The following is an 18304-nucleotide window of genomic DNA, read 5'->3' on the forward strand; positions in this document are numbered from 1 at the left end:
AAGAGACTGAGCAACAGAGTCACATTACGAAGAAGAAAAAGCCTTCTATAAGTTTATAACCAGCGCAATATCAGAGCAAAATAATATAGTAGTTTTTAGTACTTGTCTGAGTTTTGCTTAACAGGAAGAGTAACACTCAAACAAAGCATAGTAACCAAAGATATATATTTTTGGAAAATTCCACATGATTTTAAATAATATTGATTAGATGAGAACCATGTGAAATAGTCACTATTTTATTGCTAAGAAAATGTATTACATTGAGCACTAAATTATTATTATTTTTGTGAGGACTAGTTTTACTTATTCCTTCTAGAAACTTGAAGTCTGAGTTTATATTTAGTTCAAAATAAAGAGAAAACACGTCACATTGAAAAGCTGCTTGCATATTTTCATTCTGATAATGAATTGTATACTTGTTTTAACTTACCTCTTAAAATTTTGTTTGAACCTACACCTTCATAAATGTTTAACATATCTGCATAAAATATGTTAAAGGAATCGAAGCTCATTTTAATGGAAAGTCCTTGGTTTACACTAAAGTAAAAGCAAAAAAAAACAGGTTACTACACTTAACAATTGTCGCAACTCTTAATACATTTTAGAATTTGAACGTCATTTTCTAATTGTACTTAACAAAACTCATAACATGAGATCAACACTCAATACATTTTTAAGTATTTGGTACAATATCAATGACTATCACAAAGTCGTATGACAGATTTTTGACTTTTTACAGTTCACAGGACCAAAGCTCTTTCCCCATTGGGCAGTGACTGCCCATTTCTGACCCCCCAGTGCCTGGCAATCACCACTCTACTTTCTCTCTATGCGTTTAAATACTTTAGATGTGTTATATCTGATTAAATATCCTTACTAGTAATTGGTGTGTTCACGTTTGTATTTCTTCAAGATTTAGAATTGCTAAATTGTGTGTTTTTAGGATTTTATCCATTTCTTCTAGGTTATCCAATTTGTTGGCATGTAGTTATTCATAGTAATCTCTTCTGCTTGTTTGTGTTTCTGGAAGATCAGTAGTCATTTCTCATTTTTCGTTTCAGATTGCTTCACTATTTTCTCTTTTTTAATTTTTAAAATGTATTTATTTTTTAAGTTTTATTCACTTTTATTTTAGAGAGAAGGGAAGGGAGGAAGAGAGAAACATCCATGTGTGGTTGCCTCACGTACACCCCCTACTGGGGACCTGACCCACAACCCAGGCATGTGCCCTGACTGGGAATCAAACCAGCAACCCTTTGTTTTGCATGCTAGTACTCAATTTACTGAGCTATACCAGCCAGGGCAATTTGTACTTTTTTTCTTTATCTGGCTAAATGTTTGTCAATTTTGTTAAGATTCAAAAAACAACTCTGTTTCTTTATTTAAGATAGTTCTTTTATTCCTTTTTAACTTATTTATGCTTTAATATTAATCATATCTCCTTTTTTCTAACTTTGGACTCAGTTTGATTTTTTTCTAGTTCCTTGAGGTGTAAAGTTAGGCATTTCTTGTTATAAACATTACATTTAATACTGCTTTTTATTCACCCCCTAATTTTTAGTATATTGTGCTTTATTTTTATTTGTCGAAAGATATTTTCTAATTTCCTTTTAAATTTTTTTCTAAGACTCATTAATTATTCAAGAGCCACTAGAGGCTTACAGTTTTCTTCCTCAGGAGTTCCTAATTTCTTGCTCCCTCTGGTGACCATATGTGGCACTTCGAGTTCTCTGGTTCTCTAACAGCAAGCCACCCCATTCTCTCTTGTACTCTGCAGCCACCAGGCATTTATCAGTCCGACTCATGGGAAAAAAATAATAGTACTCGGCAAAGCCCTTGGAACAGCTGCAATGTTGGAAGCAGGGTGCATCCTGAGGGAGAAATTTTGAATTGTGCACCATCTCCCAATCACATCAAGACATCCTGACCACAGAGAGGTGCTCCTGTTCCTCTTTACTCTCAGCCCCACTCCAGCATGTGAACTATGCTGATTCCATCAGGGCTCCACATGAGGCCAAGAAATGAGCCCCTTGGGCAGCCTTGGCAGAAGGCTGAATACTGTTTCTTGGCAGAAACAATATTGAAGGCATGCTCTGCTCGTCTTTCCTTCCAAGTGAGAAGTAGTGAGCCAAGACCAGGTGCTCTCCTGGTGTGGACTGCGCTGGCTTGGGGGAGGAGCTCGCAAAGTAAAATGAATCTGATATGTTGCCTATTTCTTTCAATGTGGTTGTTCTTGGCCTTCTGCTCACTGGGGGTACTGCAATTCCTTACTTAGATTCTAAATTTCTCATGAAATTATTATCATTGGTAAGTTGGTGTTTTTGTGGGGGAAGAAATGCTAAGGATTCTTACTCTTCCATCTTACATTCCAATGCATTTCTAGAGATATTTCAAACTAATTTTGGCTAAAACGTTATGCTTAAATTATACAAGGGAGGACCCCACAAAAACCAAGATTTATTAATAAAAATTGTTTATATTTAAACTTCGGTCATCTTCAAAGTACTCTCGATCTGATGCAAAATATCTACTGAGACTTTTTTCCATTGCTAAAAACAGTTTTTGCACTCATTGAGTTTGATGCCTTTTAGTGCTTCTGCCATTTTGTTTTGTTTTGTTTTACCTCTTCCATATCAGCAAAACCTTTCCCTTTGAGAACTCTTTTCATCCAAGGAAGTGAAACAAAAGTCACCCGGGGCCAGATGGGGTGAATAGGGGGATAGGGCACAGAGATTATGTCATTTTTGGTAAAAAAATGCTGAACCCTCAGCATAGTATGAATAGGTGTGCTTGTAATCATCCATCATAAAATGGGCAAATATGTTGAAAGAGTCTTCAAAACCAAGTCACTGAAGCCAAACACAGCCTCTCACAACAACACCAGCTGGAACACTGATACAGATGGGCCCACCCTTCAGAACACAATTCTGTTTTTTTGGCAGTGTCTTCCTTCATACTGTATTTGCGGCATAACAAAATTGAAAGAATATGCACACAATTTAAATATGCAAATTAAAAGTAAATCAAAATTTGCATAATTTAATTTAAATTTTTTGAAGACCAAAATGTCACTTACAAAATAACCATGTGGGATATATCATTATTTCTTCATTTGAAATAGTTTTAAATCAAATGACTTATAATTTACATTGTAGTCACTTACTGTATTTCAGTATTTACTTTTAAAAACTTTTGCTAAGTATTTAGTTTTAAAACAAATGAGAATGAATAAGGACATTTTTTAAAGTACATGGGTTTCGACTAGTTTGGACCCCTTAGGTGGAAACCCCATTTTATCCATTTCCTTTGTAGTTGTTGGTTATATATTTAATTGTCTTGTCTACCAGAAATTGTATGACTTAAATATGAGATTAATTTATTCATGCATATTGTCTAGTGCTTTGTAAGCTCTAGCATAACTTTTTGATAGAAGTACGAAATTAATCTATGTAGCTGACACTATAAGCGAATAGAATGAAAAGTGTGACAGGTTCCCTAGAAAGTTTTAATTTGATATTTAAATGTAGGATTTTGTTTTCAGATATTAATTTAGGTGGAAAGGTGTTTAAGGCAGCTTCTGTCACAACTCCACACATCCCTGAAGTAGCAGGAGAAGAGTGTGGATAATCTGAGTGTTTTGAGGGTAGAACAATACTGCGCTGAAGTCCTCAGAAGGGAAGCGGGCCCAAGATGAAGCAGAGCAGGGTGATCATGTCTACATTGGCTGAGGATTGAAGGGGCTGATAACAGGAAAAGACCTAGTTTTCAAAGCCAGGTAGGAGACTGAGAAGTGGCTTGGCCTCTGAGGCTGGCTGTGGAGGATGCTGGATGAACAAGGCCTACTGACCAAGGGTGTGGCAAGCTTGGCTTTTCAGTAAATTATCAATAATCCTTTGGCTAAATTAGGAAACTGTGTACATTCATCACAAATATAGGTAATTTTGAAATTCTAAAGGTCATTTTTGTTGGAAAATGTCCATTTGTAGCAAGACCTCAGTTTTGGCAAACCCTGAATTAGAATCCTGGTCAGGGGCTGGAATTTAATCTTCAGGGAAGGAGGTTGAAGATCCAGTAATGACAATGACTGTTAGGGCAGGATCAAAAGACATCTGAAGAGAAACACCAGTGTTTGAACCTGACCAGTGTTTGCTACAAGGGAGGTAAGGCTAGAACTGTCATCAGCATCTGGACCTCAACCCGGAGACCAGGTTCTGCAGCTCTGGAGCAGATTCTGGGACATGTACGTTTAAGTGGTCCAGCAGAATCGTGAGGTGCTCTCAGGTTTCAGGGCCACTGGAGGAAGACAGTTAGATGAAGAGATGCCACTCTCACGGGTCACTTTCAGGTATATAAGGAACCATGGAGGCTGGCAGGGGTAAAAGGAGATCAGTGTCAGAGGCAGCAGGTCTTTGCAGCCCAGACTGAGCAGAGGAGAGCAAGGCAGACAGTGGTGCTGCCATTTGTGTAAATGCTACCTCTGTTAAGTCAGTGCAGGGGTGGGGGGGTGAGCCTGCTGGTGAGAACTTTAGGGAACCCAGCATCAACACTGAAGAAGACAGAGGAGAAGAAATAAAGAAGGCTTCAGGGATGATTTCTGTTCTCTTAATTAAAGTTTGGGTGTCTCCAGAACTTCATATATATATCTTCATGTAATGTTTCAAAATATGAAGCTAAGAGCAGCTCCCTAGGAACCTTTGAGCTCAAGAGTCCTGTGCTCTTTCAAAATAGGTAATTGAAGGTAGAGAGAGAAATAAAAACATACTGGTTTTTATTTTCTTCTGATTCAGAAAAGCACAACTCACCCGCGTTAATGACACAGGAATTAATAAAGGTAAGATTAATTAGAGACTATAGTATCTGCTGTTTCTATAATATTAGACATGGTGGTTACTTTCTGGTTTTTTGGAAGGAATGGGTACTTTTCTAAATTAATTTATGCATTTTGTACTCCTGTTTCAATGGCTAATCATTTTATAGTCCAGTTTTACTGAGCACTTATTATTTGGCTAAGCACTTTACATTCATTATTCCTAATAATGACTTTGGCCTCTGTAGTTAGAAATGCTGAAATCTGTACATGTAGAAATTTTTGGTCAAAGAGAATTATTTAGTCATTTGCTTGAGATTTCACATCTTGAATTTGAAAAAATCCCATTTGAACCCACACAGTCTGTCTCCAGTGCTCATATTCTTAATATTTGATACTGTGCTAAATGTGATCTTAGCATAATTCCAGGGCTGGGCTGGCCTAGCTGAAAATATAGTTTATTTGCCTTTTAAACATTTCTCCATCATTCAATTGGTTATCTTCTAAGCCTGTAGGAAAAATGATTGCCCTGACTCCAACTTTGATTACCACTAGGAAAAAGAAACAGTCTGGTATTGTGCTTTGCTAATACAACAATCCATTTTGGGAAGAAAAACATATAATTTATATAATTAATTAAATCATAATATAATCACAATGTGCAGTATTTGTTTAGGTTAATATTTTATATTCTCTGGGTTTTAAAATTATCTACTCACTAATGATGGATTTTTAAAAAATAGTTTTTTTAAATTAAGTAATTTAAAAGGAAGTAAAAAGAACAGAACCATATAAATCTTTAATTAGCATTATAACAAATGATATCACTGTTATAGCTAAAGTATTGTTTTCTGCTTATAAGCCCTGTAAATTTGAACTAGATTTATTAACTGGATATAACAATTAAATTATTTTTATGTGACATTAATAAAATTTGAAAGATTGCATGAATACATCATTTAGGACTCATGCTTTTCCCATTTTGAGAAGTAATTTAAGATTTTTCTAAGGTTTTCTGCTGACATTTAGAGTAAGAAATAGATATTTTTCATTTTACTTATGAACAATGCTAATAACCATTTATAAATGGTTCTTTTTAAATTTGATAAGACTATATTGGAATCAATGGTCCTTCAATTGGTTAATTTTTCACTTGGCAAGAATTACTTAGAATTGCCCTTTTTTTTTATATGTGGAACAAAATTGTATTGAAGTATGAAAAAGCCATAATTTCATAAAATAAGTTTTCAGGCTTGAATTAGTGAGCTGAGTGCTAAAAGCTGCAAGGGGACAAACCCCTCACCCCCGTCGCGCCGGGCCTTGTACAGACTCACGGCACGGAGACGGCTGCATGGTTACTGCTTACCAAAGACTCCCGGTGCGCTATTTGAAATACGAAACCATATCTTTGGCGCACAAGCAGCATGTCGCGTAAAACATGAACACAGAGGAAATCATGCTCCTAGTCATATTACATGGCTTTCACGGGGCGTAGCTCCAAAATAGAAATTACGTGAAGAAACAGGATGTTGTTCTTATTCTGATTATGGCCAAATAAATGTGTTTAAAACAATCTTTCTTTCACACCCCATCTCATCTCTGGGATATGGCTACAAAGGAAAGCAACCCTTGTGAATCTTATGGGGCCATCTCCTATTTGTTTGGCAAGAACCAGAAGCCCTGCCTTTTAATCTTCTTTAATCAGCTGTTCTATTGATCCTCCTACTTTTCAAGTGAATCATCGCCATGATCAAAATTATTTTACCGGAGGTTAGATTGGGAAACCACAATCTCATCCAGCTGTTGAAAAGAACTAACCAGAATGTCATTTTTCAAAGTAAATTCCGTAGAACACATACACTGAATGAAAAATGTTCAGGGGCTTCATAGGAAACATATATTGGGGAATATTTACATCACATAACAACAAATTTAAAGTGATGAGAAGTTACGTAGACTTTTAAAAAATTGCAGTGTGTTTATTTTAGTATGTCTCATGTTTGAGTGAAAATTATTTCCCCTTAGAATATCTGGAGAAAGATCAGGTGACATTCTTCCCTGAAAAATGCTTAGGTGAAGGTTGAGGTAGTTCAGCCATCAGCAGTTTGATTACTTTGATCATCATAATGATTAGATCGGTCAGCTGAATTAAGGGTTTAGAGGTTAAATATATAGCAGCTGATCTAAGTGTAATTCAATATACAGTGAAGAGGGTGGTCCCAGCTCTTACTCTGCCATAACTAAATCACACCATAGGAGATTTTCATAGAGATGCTGACATAATGAGAAAAGAACTATTCTGGCATCAGAATGTGTGTGATGTGACATATCATTTCCTGTGAAACACAGAAATACACATATGCTGTTTAATTTGGTAGCACCCAATTTTGTGCCAATCACAGGAAAAAAGAAAACTTGCTGTAGAGCTGAATGAGATGGTTTTAAGTTTTAGAAAGTATTGTTCATAGGACAGAAGACCTTTTTTAAAAGGTTAAGAGCAAGAGAGAAACTGCTTGGACAGGTTATCAGCTGGGAAGGCTTTGCTTCATAGCTAATGAAAATGTCAATTGTCAAAAAAAATGGATACATCACTAAGGGCGGAAAGACTAATTACATCAGAGAATGACTTTATGACTTAATAACAGGGAATAGAAGACGGTATATTACCGTATAATCCACCGGCAAACAGCACTTGATGTAGAAGGCTTTGGATAAGAGGTAGCCTCAAAGGACCCCACAGATCCAGTCAACAAAAATCTTCCATCACAAGCTGTGGCTGTAAAAAGTGGCAATTAGTGTTAGGCAAAAACAATCTTGGAGGGATTTCTCGAATGAAATGGGATTTAATTTGGTTAATGAACACTTTACAGAACTCTCACCAACGAACATATGCTAGGCTATTTTACAAAACTGAAATGATCTGATGGAAATAGATCTCATGCTTAAAATCACTGGTTATCATCAAATACTTCTACACACCCCATTATAGAGTCCTTTAGACAAACATTTTATTTCTAAATACTAATGCCTTAGTATAGTCTTTCATATTTGGAAGGAAGTAAATATACCTGAATTATGAACTTCCAATTTAGAAAAATACCTACTAATATCTTGTCATATTTTCCCCATTAAATTGGTGCTAAAATGAATTTCAAATATATGCAGTAAGTGCTATGTTGTTGGGAACCACTCTGCCTGGTTTCAGGAATTGTAACTACCCTCCATGGCTAAGGATGAGTGAGCAACCTCCGGAATGCGAGCCCTAAGAAACAAGGCTTGTCTCCGATAGCAAACGCTGCCTCAGCTTCCTCCCCCTGCTCCCAAATCGTGGTCGATGTTGATGATGGGTAATACTCCTCACGGCGAGGGACAAACTAAGCCAGACATGATCACTTTGGAGGCCATCATGGCAGGACTTGGGGGGCTGAGGAAAAGAGGGAGCAATGGACCCTTGCCCCCTGGCTATGTGACATAGCCCGAGTCCCCATGTCCCCTGGGAGAAGTGCTTTCTGGCTCTAATCCACTTAAGCCTGAAAACCTGATGGGGAGGCTGTAAAGCTCCTTGCCAGCTAGAGAGGGTTCCAGGGTGATTGGGCATAAGAAAGAATTCACAAAGTCCTGGGAAGCCTGCTTTGCTAAGAATGTTTTCATTCATATGTTAAGGGTCCAAGCAGGAAATGAGTATGTTTCCCAAAGTTTCTGCAAACCCCCCTTTCCTGACAGACACTGACTCATACTAAGCCCTCGGATTTCTTTGAAATGTTATATACTGTTTGATTCTTGCCAGCCTGTATTCCTGTGTATTACGACCTAATAACAGCCCCTGGAGGAAGGGACTTCTGGCCTTTTTCCTCTGAGAAACTGGCCACCTCTCCTCCCCAAGCAGATCATGTCTTGTTAGTGTTTACTTTCATCCATGGCGGACAGGGGGACTTGCAGGCAAAGTCACCCCCACACTATGTCCTCCTGAAATAATCAGAATATGGCCAGGCATGTGATCTGTATAACAAATCGGCCTATACAGAATTCAATCTATTTTACTTCATTGTTCTTGCCCCTTTTGTACAGACTTGCTATGTAGCTCAATATTTTCATTCAATATTTCTGAATGCCTTGTTTCCATGGTTCCTCATTTTCCTCTTCTACAATAATTCTTGTAGCACATTTCATGTACATTTCACTACTTCTTTGCAATGTCATGTATTACTAGGCATCTTTAATTTATATCTGAATCATTTAAGCTAGACTAAAATCATCTTGAAAGCTTGCACCGGGACCCACAACCTATGGCATTTTATTTTGTACTTGCTATGTATAGCATGTACCAAAAATTTTGATTTTTACAATCTTTACTTTTTCTTAGATTATTTTCTATGCACTTAGTTACATAGTTCTGTTGATATAATGGTGTAAAATAATGATTCCTAGACTGTGTTGATATAATGGTGTAAAATAATGATTCCTAGACTGTGTTCTTTTTCTCCTGACATGTTCTTGATTCCTGGTGTGCCAGAGTCATTGATGGAGGGTAAGGAAATCAAAGAAATTTGTCAAAATTAAATTTCTACTCTTGGAAGCTGAGTGCTCAATAAATTAATTCTAAATTATGGATGGAAAAGCCCATTGTGATGTTATACAGCAACCCTGTTAAGTTATAAAATCCAAGCTATTATATGACATCAAATATTTTATATGGGTGAAAAAATTAAATAATAGAACAGAACACAAAAACCTTGGTAAAAATCTAATGCTTTTAGTTAGCTTTTAACAATTTTTGTATAATTTTTATAAAGAATAAAATGACTTTGGTAAATAAATTTTTAGATTCAAAGACTCTTTAAGAACAATGACCTAGGAGTGGGTTTCACTGGGTTATGACTTCATAGCCTGGTTCCCTGTGGAAAACAACAACAAAAAAGAAAAACTGAGAACTGAAAAGATAATAACCCAAGATGCAAGGATTAAACCCTGAGCAATTTGTTACAAACCTCAGGAAAGAGATAAAATTGTGGCTTGTTGAGAGAAATAATCTCCTTTTGTATAATCTTAGAACAAACAAAAGTGGCTAAGTCTAATTTATATGATTTCAAGATAAAAAGTAGAATCTGTGACCTTTTCATGAAGAGCTTAATAATTTTTTAGATGCAAAAGAAAATCTCTTTCACCTTCCACTCTGCTCACCACAAATCATGCCAAATAATTGGGACAATTATTCACTTATCTTCAATGATCATAAAAGTAAGACTACTTTATGTGATATTTTATTTCCCTCTGTCCATCAGTAGGTGGCAGAGGACATAGGGGAGGACCTGGGCCAGAGGGGACGGTGAAAGAGCTGGCATTCTTGATGCTTACATAAAACCTCAGCCCTCTGCGACCTTTCTTGGACTGTGATGTAAATTATAAATAAGCCATATTGTCTGAAATTGCTAAGATTGTTCATCACTGTATTTAGCCTGTCCTAAAGAATATGACCCATTTGAGTGCCCACTGTTATAAAAAAGTTGCTGAGTTTTAGTGGGAAGGGAGAACCTAGAGGTCAAGTTCTGCTCTGAAGGGCCTTTAGTAAATTCCTGCATGCAAGTCAAGATGAAGAAGACTATTCCTGAAGGCATTTAAAATAAAATTGCAATGGAATTTAGCTACTTATAATAGCAAAGTTCATAATATCACGATATCATTATTTCAAGGCAGAGGTTTGTGTTAGAGACTTTACATACTTTCTCAGTTAATTTCAGGATATTTCTGGAGAATGTAATTTTACATAAGGCAATGAAGCATTATAACCTTTTGGAGAAACAGAGATAAGTCAGCTGTGGCTGAGGAGGGTTACTAGGTTCAGGGTTATAGCTTTTTAGACTACAAAATGCTTCCCAATGTGGTATCAGAAAAAATTCTGAGTGGAAGATAAATGATCCTCTCAAATAGTATCAGCCATTCTACTGCATTTTCTGAAATGCTGTCTGTAATGGGTTGGGGTTTATAAAGGAATGCTCCTTGGACCCCTTGAGAGCTCCCTCTGCTGGCTGAATATTCACTAATTGTGTGTTTGCACAGGGCATTGGATTCTCCAGGACGTTCAAACCAAGCTTGGGTGGATGGAGTCTATGCCCATGCATGCAATTCTATCATGCACACACATAGCAGTACACAAACAACCTGTGGAGACTTTTGCCAACTTCCAACTAGACTCAAACATTGGCCTAAAAGCTGTGAGTCAGCATCTTCCCTTCTCACAGGTCAGCTAGAAATTGCATGTTCCTGCTGATGCAAACTTAATCAGAAGAGAAAAACAATTTAAAGAATTTTTGCTTCTGCTATAGTCAGCTATAAGTTGTGCAGACCTAAATAACTAAAGACTAAAAGAGGAAGCTGTGTGAGGAAGTCAACATTAACGTGACTATTAATAACATAAACTAGAATTAGAGAAACAATGTAGAGAGAACATTGGTCAATTTCACATAGAAGGAATTCCTGTGGATTAATTTTTCTGTGAATGTAGATTGATCAACAAGGGCTTTTATGTAGAAAAGCTCCCTGACTTGGGGCTGAGGTGAAGCCATTGGCTTTGGGCTCGTCATTCAATGATTAAATGATAAATAAAATGATTTATATGCCTGAATTCTAGCTGGATTAATATACAGTAATTTATTAATGTGTTTCTTATTCAAATGTTTGTTATATTTATTTTCCAAAATATATACACTGGTAATTTAAATATATGAATAATGAAGAGAATCAAGAAAAATATGAAATGGAAGTCTAAGGGATGAATAAAGTTAGTGACACGGATGTCAAGTTGACACTAAAGTTCAATCAACACAAAATCTCCAAGATACGGAAAAGTAACAATGCACTTCGATTGTCCTTAGCACAGACTTAGAGAATTAATTCCACTCTACTACTGAGGCTCATGTCATGAATTTACAGTGGCTTAGAAAAATAATTCATGTCTTTCTAATTTACTTTATGACAAGTTGTCACACAAGATCCATCTATGGTAATATTTAAATGTGCACCAATATTAATTTATCATAAAAATTATTAACTTCATGCCAGTAAAGACCACATTATAGGTGTGGTTCATTCTCTACACCTATATTTATTTTTATATTCCCCACTTAAAATTACTGATCATCATTATACAGAATTAAAGCTATATATCTCTCTGACATACATTATTATTTTTGAAATATAAACCAACATCACCTGTATCACCTCATGAGGGCACACTTGTATCATATTCTCCCTGAAAAGGTTTTGGAAAGTTCCTGAAAACCATAGCAAAAAGCATGTTTCTTTCTTCTTCTTTGAATAACTTAGTTACATAAAATAAATTTAAAAATATTCTGTAACCTGCACTTTCTTCCAATATGCTCTGAGTGTACTTCAAAGTATGTAGTTAAACTTTGAAGCTTTGAATTTTATCCAAGAACATTTGAATTAGGATTTCTTAGGAGAAGCCTCTTTAGTTGTTGCCTTTTTTTTCTCAGCTGGTGTTGGGGAACCAACTCCCAGTCTCCCAGTCTTTTAAAGTACGCATTGAGTGGATAGGTAATTTTAAAAACTTTGGTACTCATTGGAACATTCGTCTTCAATTAATATCAAGCAGGAAGAGCAAAGTGAAACAAATACTGGAAGAGCAAATTATGCCCAATAGTGACTACAGCCTTTACATGTTCAGGAACTAATTGTGCTCAGGTCACTGATAACACGCACTGATCATGAATCACCCCAAAACACTATTCAATTTACACTGGCTGTTTAATTTTTCGAGAACCAGTTTTAGATTGGAATTATTCAAATAGGGCTTTATATTGCTTATCAATCTATCTGTCTATACATTTCAAATACTTACGCCATAATCTTTCATATATATGCTACTCAGCTATAAAATGAAGAAATAAGTGAAAGAGTAAATATGTTTAAATTGCTTAGAGCCATGTTTGGCATTTAGCAAATACTACTTAAGTGCTAATTCATAATAATAATAATAATAATATTATAACAAATGTCAAAATTTATGAATAAAATACAGATGTTTCATTTATGAGACTTTAAGATTATATTCAAAATTGGCTTCCATTATTTACAAAACTACAACTCAAGTACACTTTTTGTTTACTTGTTTCTTTGCCAACAAGCAAATAAAAGCAACAAACAAAATTAAAGTATGGCAATTAATATGTTAGGAATGGTTAAAATGGAAAACAAAGATTGATATTATGATAGTGAAAAAACATTAAAAAATTATTCAAATTCATAATAACTACTTTGGAATAGTTTAATAAGAGATGAAAAAGGATGCCATTCTCTTCCCACATTTATGATGGGCATTGTCAACCACAACATCCTTTCTGTTATCAACAAGTAAAATTCTTTTTAATTAATTAATTTCAATTTTGTATAATAAAGTTTAGGAAAATATTATATAGTTTTTTAAGATTTTGTATTATGTTATAATCACAGCTATTGTGATATTTTATTCCCCATCAGTTTCTGGTATCTGAGATATGTGTGTGTGTGTTTGTGCACACAGTGAGGGTGGACACATACAAGCATGGTCTACGTATACATATTCACGGTCCACATATACTTGGTCTGGGTGTACATACTGTGGATAAGAAGAGGGGTTTTACGGAAAGTAACCTCACAGAGTGATCTGATCATGAATTCATAACTGCGCAGGTCATGACAGGTAGTCACTCCCCAGGCGTATAACTTCTTTAGTAAAAGGCTAATTTTTGCCTTAAGCAAGCCCCTCCATTGTTTCTGGGCATCTAGGTCAACATACCTTTGAAATGCCCCTTTCAGATTATGCCCCTTTCAGATCCTCTTTCTAATTTAACGTGACCATCCTTTTAGACGCCTCCTTCTACACAATTGTACTATTCTGTAATCAGATGCCCGGCTTGCTTTTCCCCCACCTTCACACAACTATCCTGATGTTCTGTCATTAATTTCAAGCACATAAAAGACACTGCAAACCGTTATTCTCCAGAGCATTTGGGATCTTGCTCCCGGGCATATGTTCTCAGGTTTGCTCGAATAAACTCTTAATAAAAGTCCTCCACAGGTTTGGACGTTTCTATCTCTGACAGTATATATACATGGTCTATGTAAAGTAAGCGGGGAGGGAGAGAGCAGGGAGGGAACGTTACTTACCGCAAGTTTTGTTGTCTTCATCAGAACCATCTGGACAGTTTAATTCTCCATCACAGAATAAATCAGTTGAGATACATTGTATCGCATCAGCACAAGGCCTTGAACCAGGCTGACACTCCACTGAGACATTTCCTTTAGAAGACAAGATTGAATTTTTACCACATAGCAGATTTAATTTCTTACCATATGTCTAATGTTTACATATTTATGGATTTTTGCCATTTAGGTTTTTACTTATAGGCATCTATTTCAATCTATCAATATTTATTTCATACAATAAACTCACCATCTGTAAAAATTTAGAATTTTACATCTTGAAAAAAGTTTATCCATAGATGTTAAATGTGAACGTTTACTTCGTTGATTTTAATCTTGATAAATCAATACTGCAGTTTTAACATTTGGCCCCTAATGTTTACCCCTCCTGGGATTGTTATATATGTCATATGGGACAATTTATTGGAGTATTTTTCACATCATCTGCAATACTAATAATCATTTTGTTTACTTATAAACATATTTGAAAATTTTGTGGCTCAAGTCAGGGTTTGCCTTCTGAAGAGCAAAATTTGTAAATGAAAGCCATTTTATGGTGAAATAAAACACTTAAAATCCCCAGCATGTTGCTAGATTGAGTATTGACAAAACCCAATGAACATTTCCTTCCATAGTTGTTTGCTGCTTGGAGCAGAGGCTCTGAAGGGTTCTGTGCCACAGCCTGGCTGGAGTCCAATTGATATGCATGCACCTCTCAGCCTGTCCTGTCCTGCACCTGCTCCTCTTCCATAAACCTACACACAGAGGTGTGGCAAGAGACACATTTTACTTCAGGAAATTAAGTTGGAAAATTGAGATGCAGTTCCAAAAATGACATTGTCTTATGCTCACTAGATAAAGACATATGTTTTTATGTTTCAGAGCAATGTGAGAATTTGAACGTTTTTTGTCTACGATCAGAATAACAAGGATGGCTTTAAGTTTCTGAAAAATCTTTAAGCTCAATAGCATTTTTTTTGGTTGTTGTTCATCTTAAAGCCAGCACTTCACTGCCATCTGCTGGGTTTTAAATATACATTTTATTCTGAAATTTCTCCTGATGCTCCATGAAATTAATTGGGAAAATAAAAGTTTTGCTTATGTCAGTGAATGTGGTACATTTATGGATAGGGTTGCTGAGTATATACACAAATAAATTAGACTTTTGCAATAAGCTCTAGTTAAAAGGATTTACATATTGAGAAGTTCATGGATCACCTAACATCAAAAAATCAATTAGGATAAAGATCTGAGCTGTTCCCAAATGTCAGAATACCCCATTTAAGACAACAAAAAAGAATGATAAAAATGATATTGAGTAAACTGAAATGCATACTATAACCATTGATATCTGTGACAGAATCCCTGAAAGAGTTCCTCATCACTGAGTCCTGGATCTGTGAAAGGCAGAGTGTTTACAGTATTCCATAAATGCTTGCTAAGTAAATAAACAACAGAAAAGCTTTACTCTGGAAACTGTCTCATTTTATTTTATAATTTTTATTTTATTTAATTATTTTTTAAGTACAGTTTTCTGTATTTTACTCCCATCCCAACCCATCCCGCCGTGCTCCCCACCTCCCTCCCATTTCCACCCCCTTTGGCTGTTGAAACTCTCATTTTAACAGTAGTTAATGGAATTATGAGTGTTCAACATTTGAAAGAACAGATTTGGGCGTAGAGCTAGGAAGATGTAAACTTCATCTGTTCTGATGCTTTGCACGGGGACCTCACTTCCGGATGCTGCGTATCTCCGGTCATTGCCTGTTACACTCTCTGCATCCAGCCTCAAAACCACAGGGCAAGTAATACCACTTGGGATCCTTCGATGTCATTAATGATTATTCACTCACTCCACAAGTATTTATGGTCTATTTATTTGTGTCACGCATTTTTAAGGGGATGGAGTCAAAAAGAAGAGTAAGACAGAGACTCTAGGCTCATGGAGTTTAGTGAGAGACTGAGTCGTTAACTAATTAGGTTTCAAAGAGATATTTTAAAAAGTGCTGTGAGAACAGAAGTAGGAAATTTGTTTCTTTTTGAGGCAGAGATTGTAAACATCTCTACAAAAGCTGGGTTTTGAAGGATTTCTCAAAGCATATCAGGAAGAGAGGTGTGTAGATGCATACATAATGTGACAAAAACACATATGTATGGTACACAGATGAATCTAACTTTTCTGGATGGTAGGATGTTTGAAAGTCATGCAAGGCAGAGAGTATGATGCCAAATCCTAGGGAACTTTGTCTTTGTAAAATGTTAGAAAAAATGTTTCTATAGGTAATGGCATTGAAAATTTTTGATGTATGTGTGATATGACCAGTCCATGTCTCATTAACAGAATTCTGGAACCAAATGGAGGATGCTGTGGAAAGAGGGGACAAGAGAAGCCATTACTCGGTGAAGGCGGAAGCTGATGAGGGTTGGAACTCTCACACTAGCAGAGGAAATGGGGTGTGGACTGTTACTATTTTACAAGTAAAAGCAGTGGGCTTTAGTGGCCAGATGTGCTCCCGAACAAAGGCAGGTGGAGAAGGAGTGCTAAGAATGATACTCACACTTTCCGAGTTAAATTACTAATGGTCATTAGTCACAATAGTGAATAAAAGAGGAACAGCTGGTGGGATTAGACAATAACTCCAGTTTGAAGTATTTTGATTTGAAAGTGGAAATATTAGGAACTCTAGTTTATTTTGTACTATATTTCTCTGGACTCAGCTTTATAAACAGTCTTCAGCTACCTTAGTCAATGAAGAAAGGAAAGTTCTTCATACTGAAACCAATATGGAAAATACAAATATAATTGTTATATAAGGTAGTACATTTTAGAATTTTATGATTGTATTCTTTACCTCTTTTCACAAGCACATGTATGACAATAAATTCCAACAAAATTATTGATTAAGGCATTAATGGTTGCAGAAAATGGTCAGATGCCAGTATTCTAAAAATGACTTTCCATTCTTAAAACTAGAGCTTTTCAACTTGTGGGTTGCTTTATTTGCTATTTTAGTCCTTAATTTTTGCTTTTTTTTGTAAGTCTGCATTGTACTTCTCAATAGAGAATTTTAGGAAAGGGGTTAAATAATGGTATTTTAAGAGAATATCAATTGATTCTGTTTACTGGAAGTTGATCAAATTGCCTGAATAGTAGTTATGTCATTCTGAGTGAATAAAAGACATACACATATTTTTATATCTATATGGTATTTATTTTCAGGATATTAATTTTCTGGCCCATTATGAAAACCCACCAGTAAATTGATATTAGGTGGAGTTTTGCAAATGAAAGGTTTTAATTATCCAATTATATTTGCGTCATGAAAGGTTCAGTATGAACTCGATGTGATTACTACAGCGTGCTCCACAGTCAGAATGATTTCTAGTGATTTGGAGTGAGAAACCTCCTGTGCCTTCCAGGGCAGCCCGTGTTTGCCAAGTGGAGGATGAAAAGACTGAAATCCATTCTTTTCTTCCAAACCCATTATTATAAATGTTACACACAAGGTGATAATTTGAAAATCATATTTTGGAAATCTTAGACTTTAATTTTTCTAGTTATTTGAGTGGGGGCAATAATGCTTAGTGGCCAAAGCTATTTGAGACAAATTAAGCCCAAGAGCCTTATAGCCTACTTAGTAGTGGAAGTAGAATCTGAATCCAAGAATGTTTGCCTTCACAGACCAAGTACATTTTATCACACTGTACTGGAAAAATACATATCACCTTACAGAAATTCTCATCTACTTTAATAGAACAAATTTAATCTCTTTAGAAAGACTGTGGATGGTCAATCCAAATGAAATTACAGTGGAAAGATACTTTTTATCAGCTCTGATATCACGTGAATAGAAATGTCTTGAGTAATATCATGTGAATAGAAATACTTAGCAGTATATACATGTTCTCTTAAATGCAGAGGGAAAAATGACAACACTTAGAGTCGTAACGCATTTGGGGTTAGGAAACATCCCTGTGTTGCAGTCCTGAGGCAATTCAACTGAGGAGCATAATTCTATACGATCTTAACTTTTCTTTACTCAAATTTATATTCTTCATTAAATCAGACAATTATTTTTCTTCAATCCCCCAACCTTTCCACATAGTGGAATGATAGTAAGATTGCATTTTGTGTGAGACCGAGAAAGCCCATGATAGTCAAATTTTGTTTTTCTGCAATCATACAGTCTACACAGTAACAAAATACTAGAACAAGCTGTATGCTACCAACCCTCCAAGCATTTGAACAACTGCCCAAAACAACCCCTCTAGGTGCTCTCTAGCAGCCAAGAAATC

At 35.9% G+C, this 18304-nt stretch overlaps 1 protein-coding gene across 1 annotated transcript in view; it reads right to left on the reverse strand.

Annotated features, from left to right (window-relative positions):
* TMPRSS15 (transmembrane serine protease 15) overlaps positions 1–18304 on the reverse strand; it is a 117111-nt gene that overhangs the window by 74635 nt on the left and 24172 nt on the right. Inside the window, exons 6-8 of the mRNA XM_053657914.1 lie at positions 13973–14104; positions 7475–7583; positions 431–537 (exon numbers count right to left, since the gene is read on the reverse strand). Of these exons, the coding sequence (XP_053513889.1) occupies positions 431–537; positions 7475–7583; positions 13973–14104 (348 nt within the window). The remainder of the gene's footprint in view (positions 1–430; positions 538–7474; positions 7584–13972; positions 14105–18304) is intronic.

The sequence above is a fragment of the Artibeus jamaicensis genome, unplaced genomic scaffold (assembly GCF_021234435.1).
Source record: "Artibeus jamaicensis isolate MK-2021 breed Jamaican fruit bat unplaced genomic scaffold, CSHL_Jam_final scaffold_474, whole genome shotgun sequence".
In the NCBI taxonomy this organism is placed as follows: domain Eukaryota; kingdom Metazoa; phylum Chordata; class Mammalia; order Chiroptera; family Phyllostomidae; genus Artibeus; species Artibeus jamaicensis.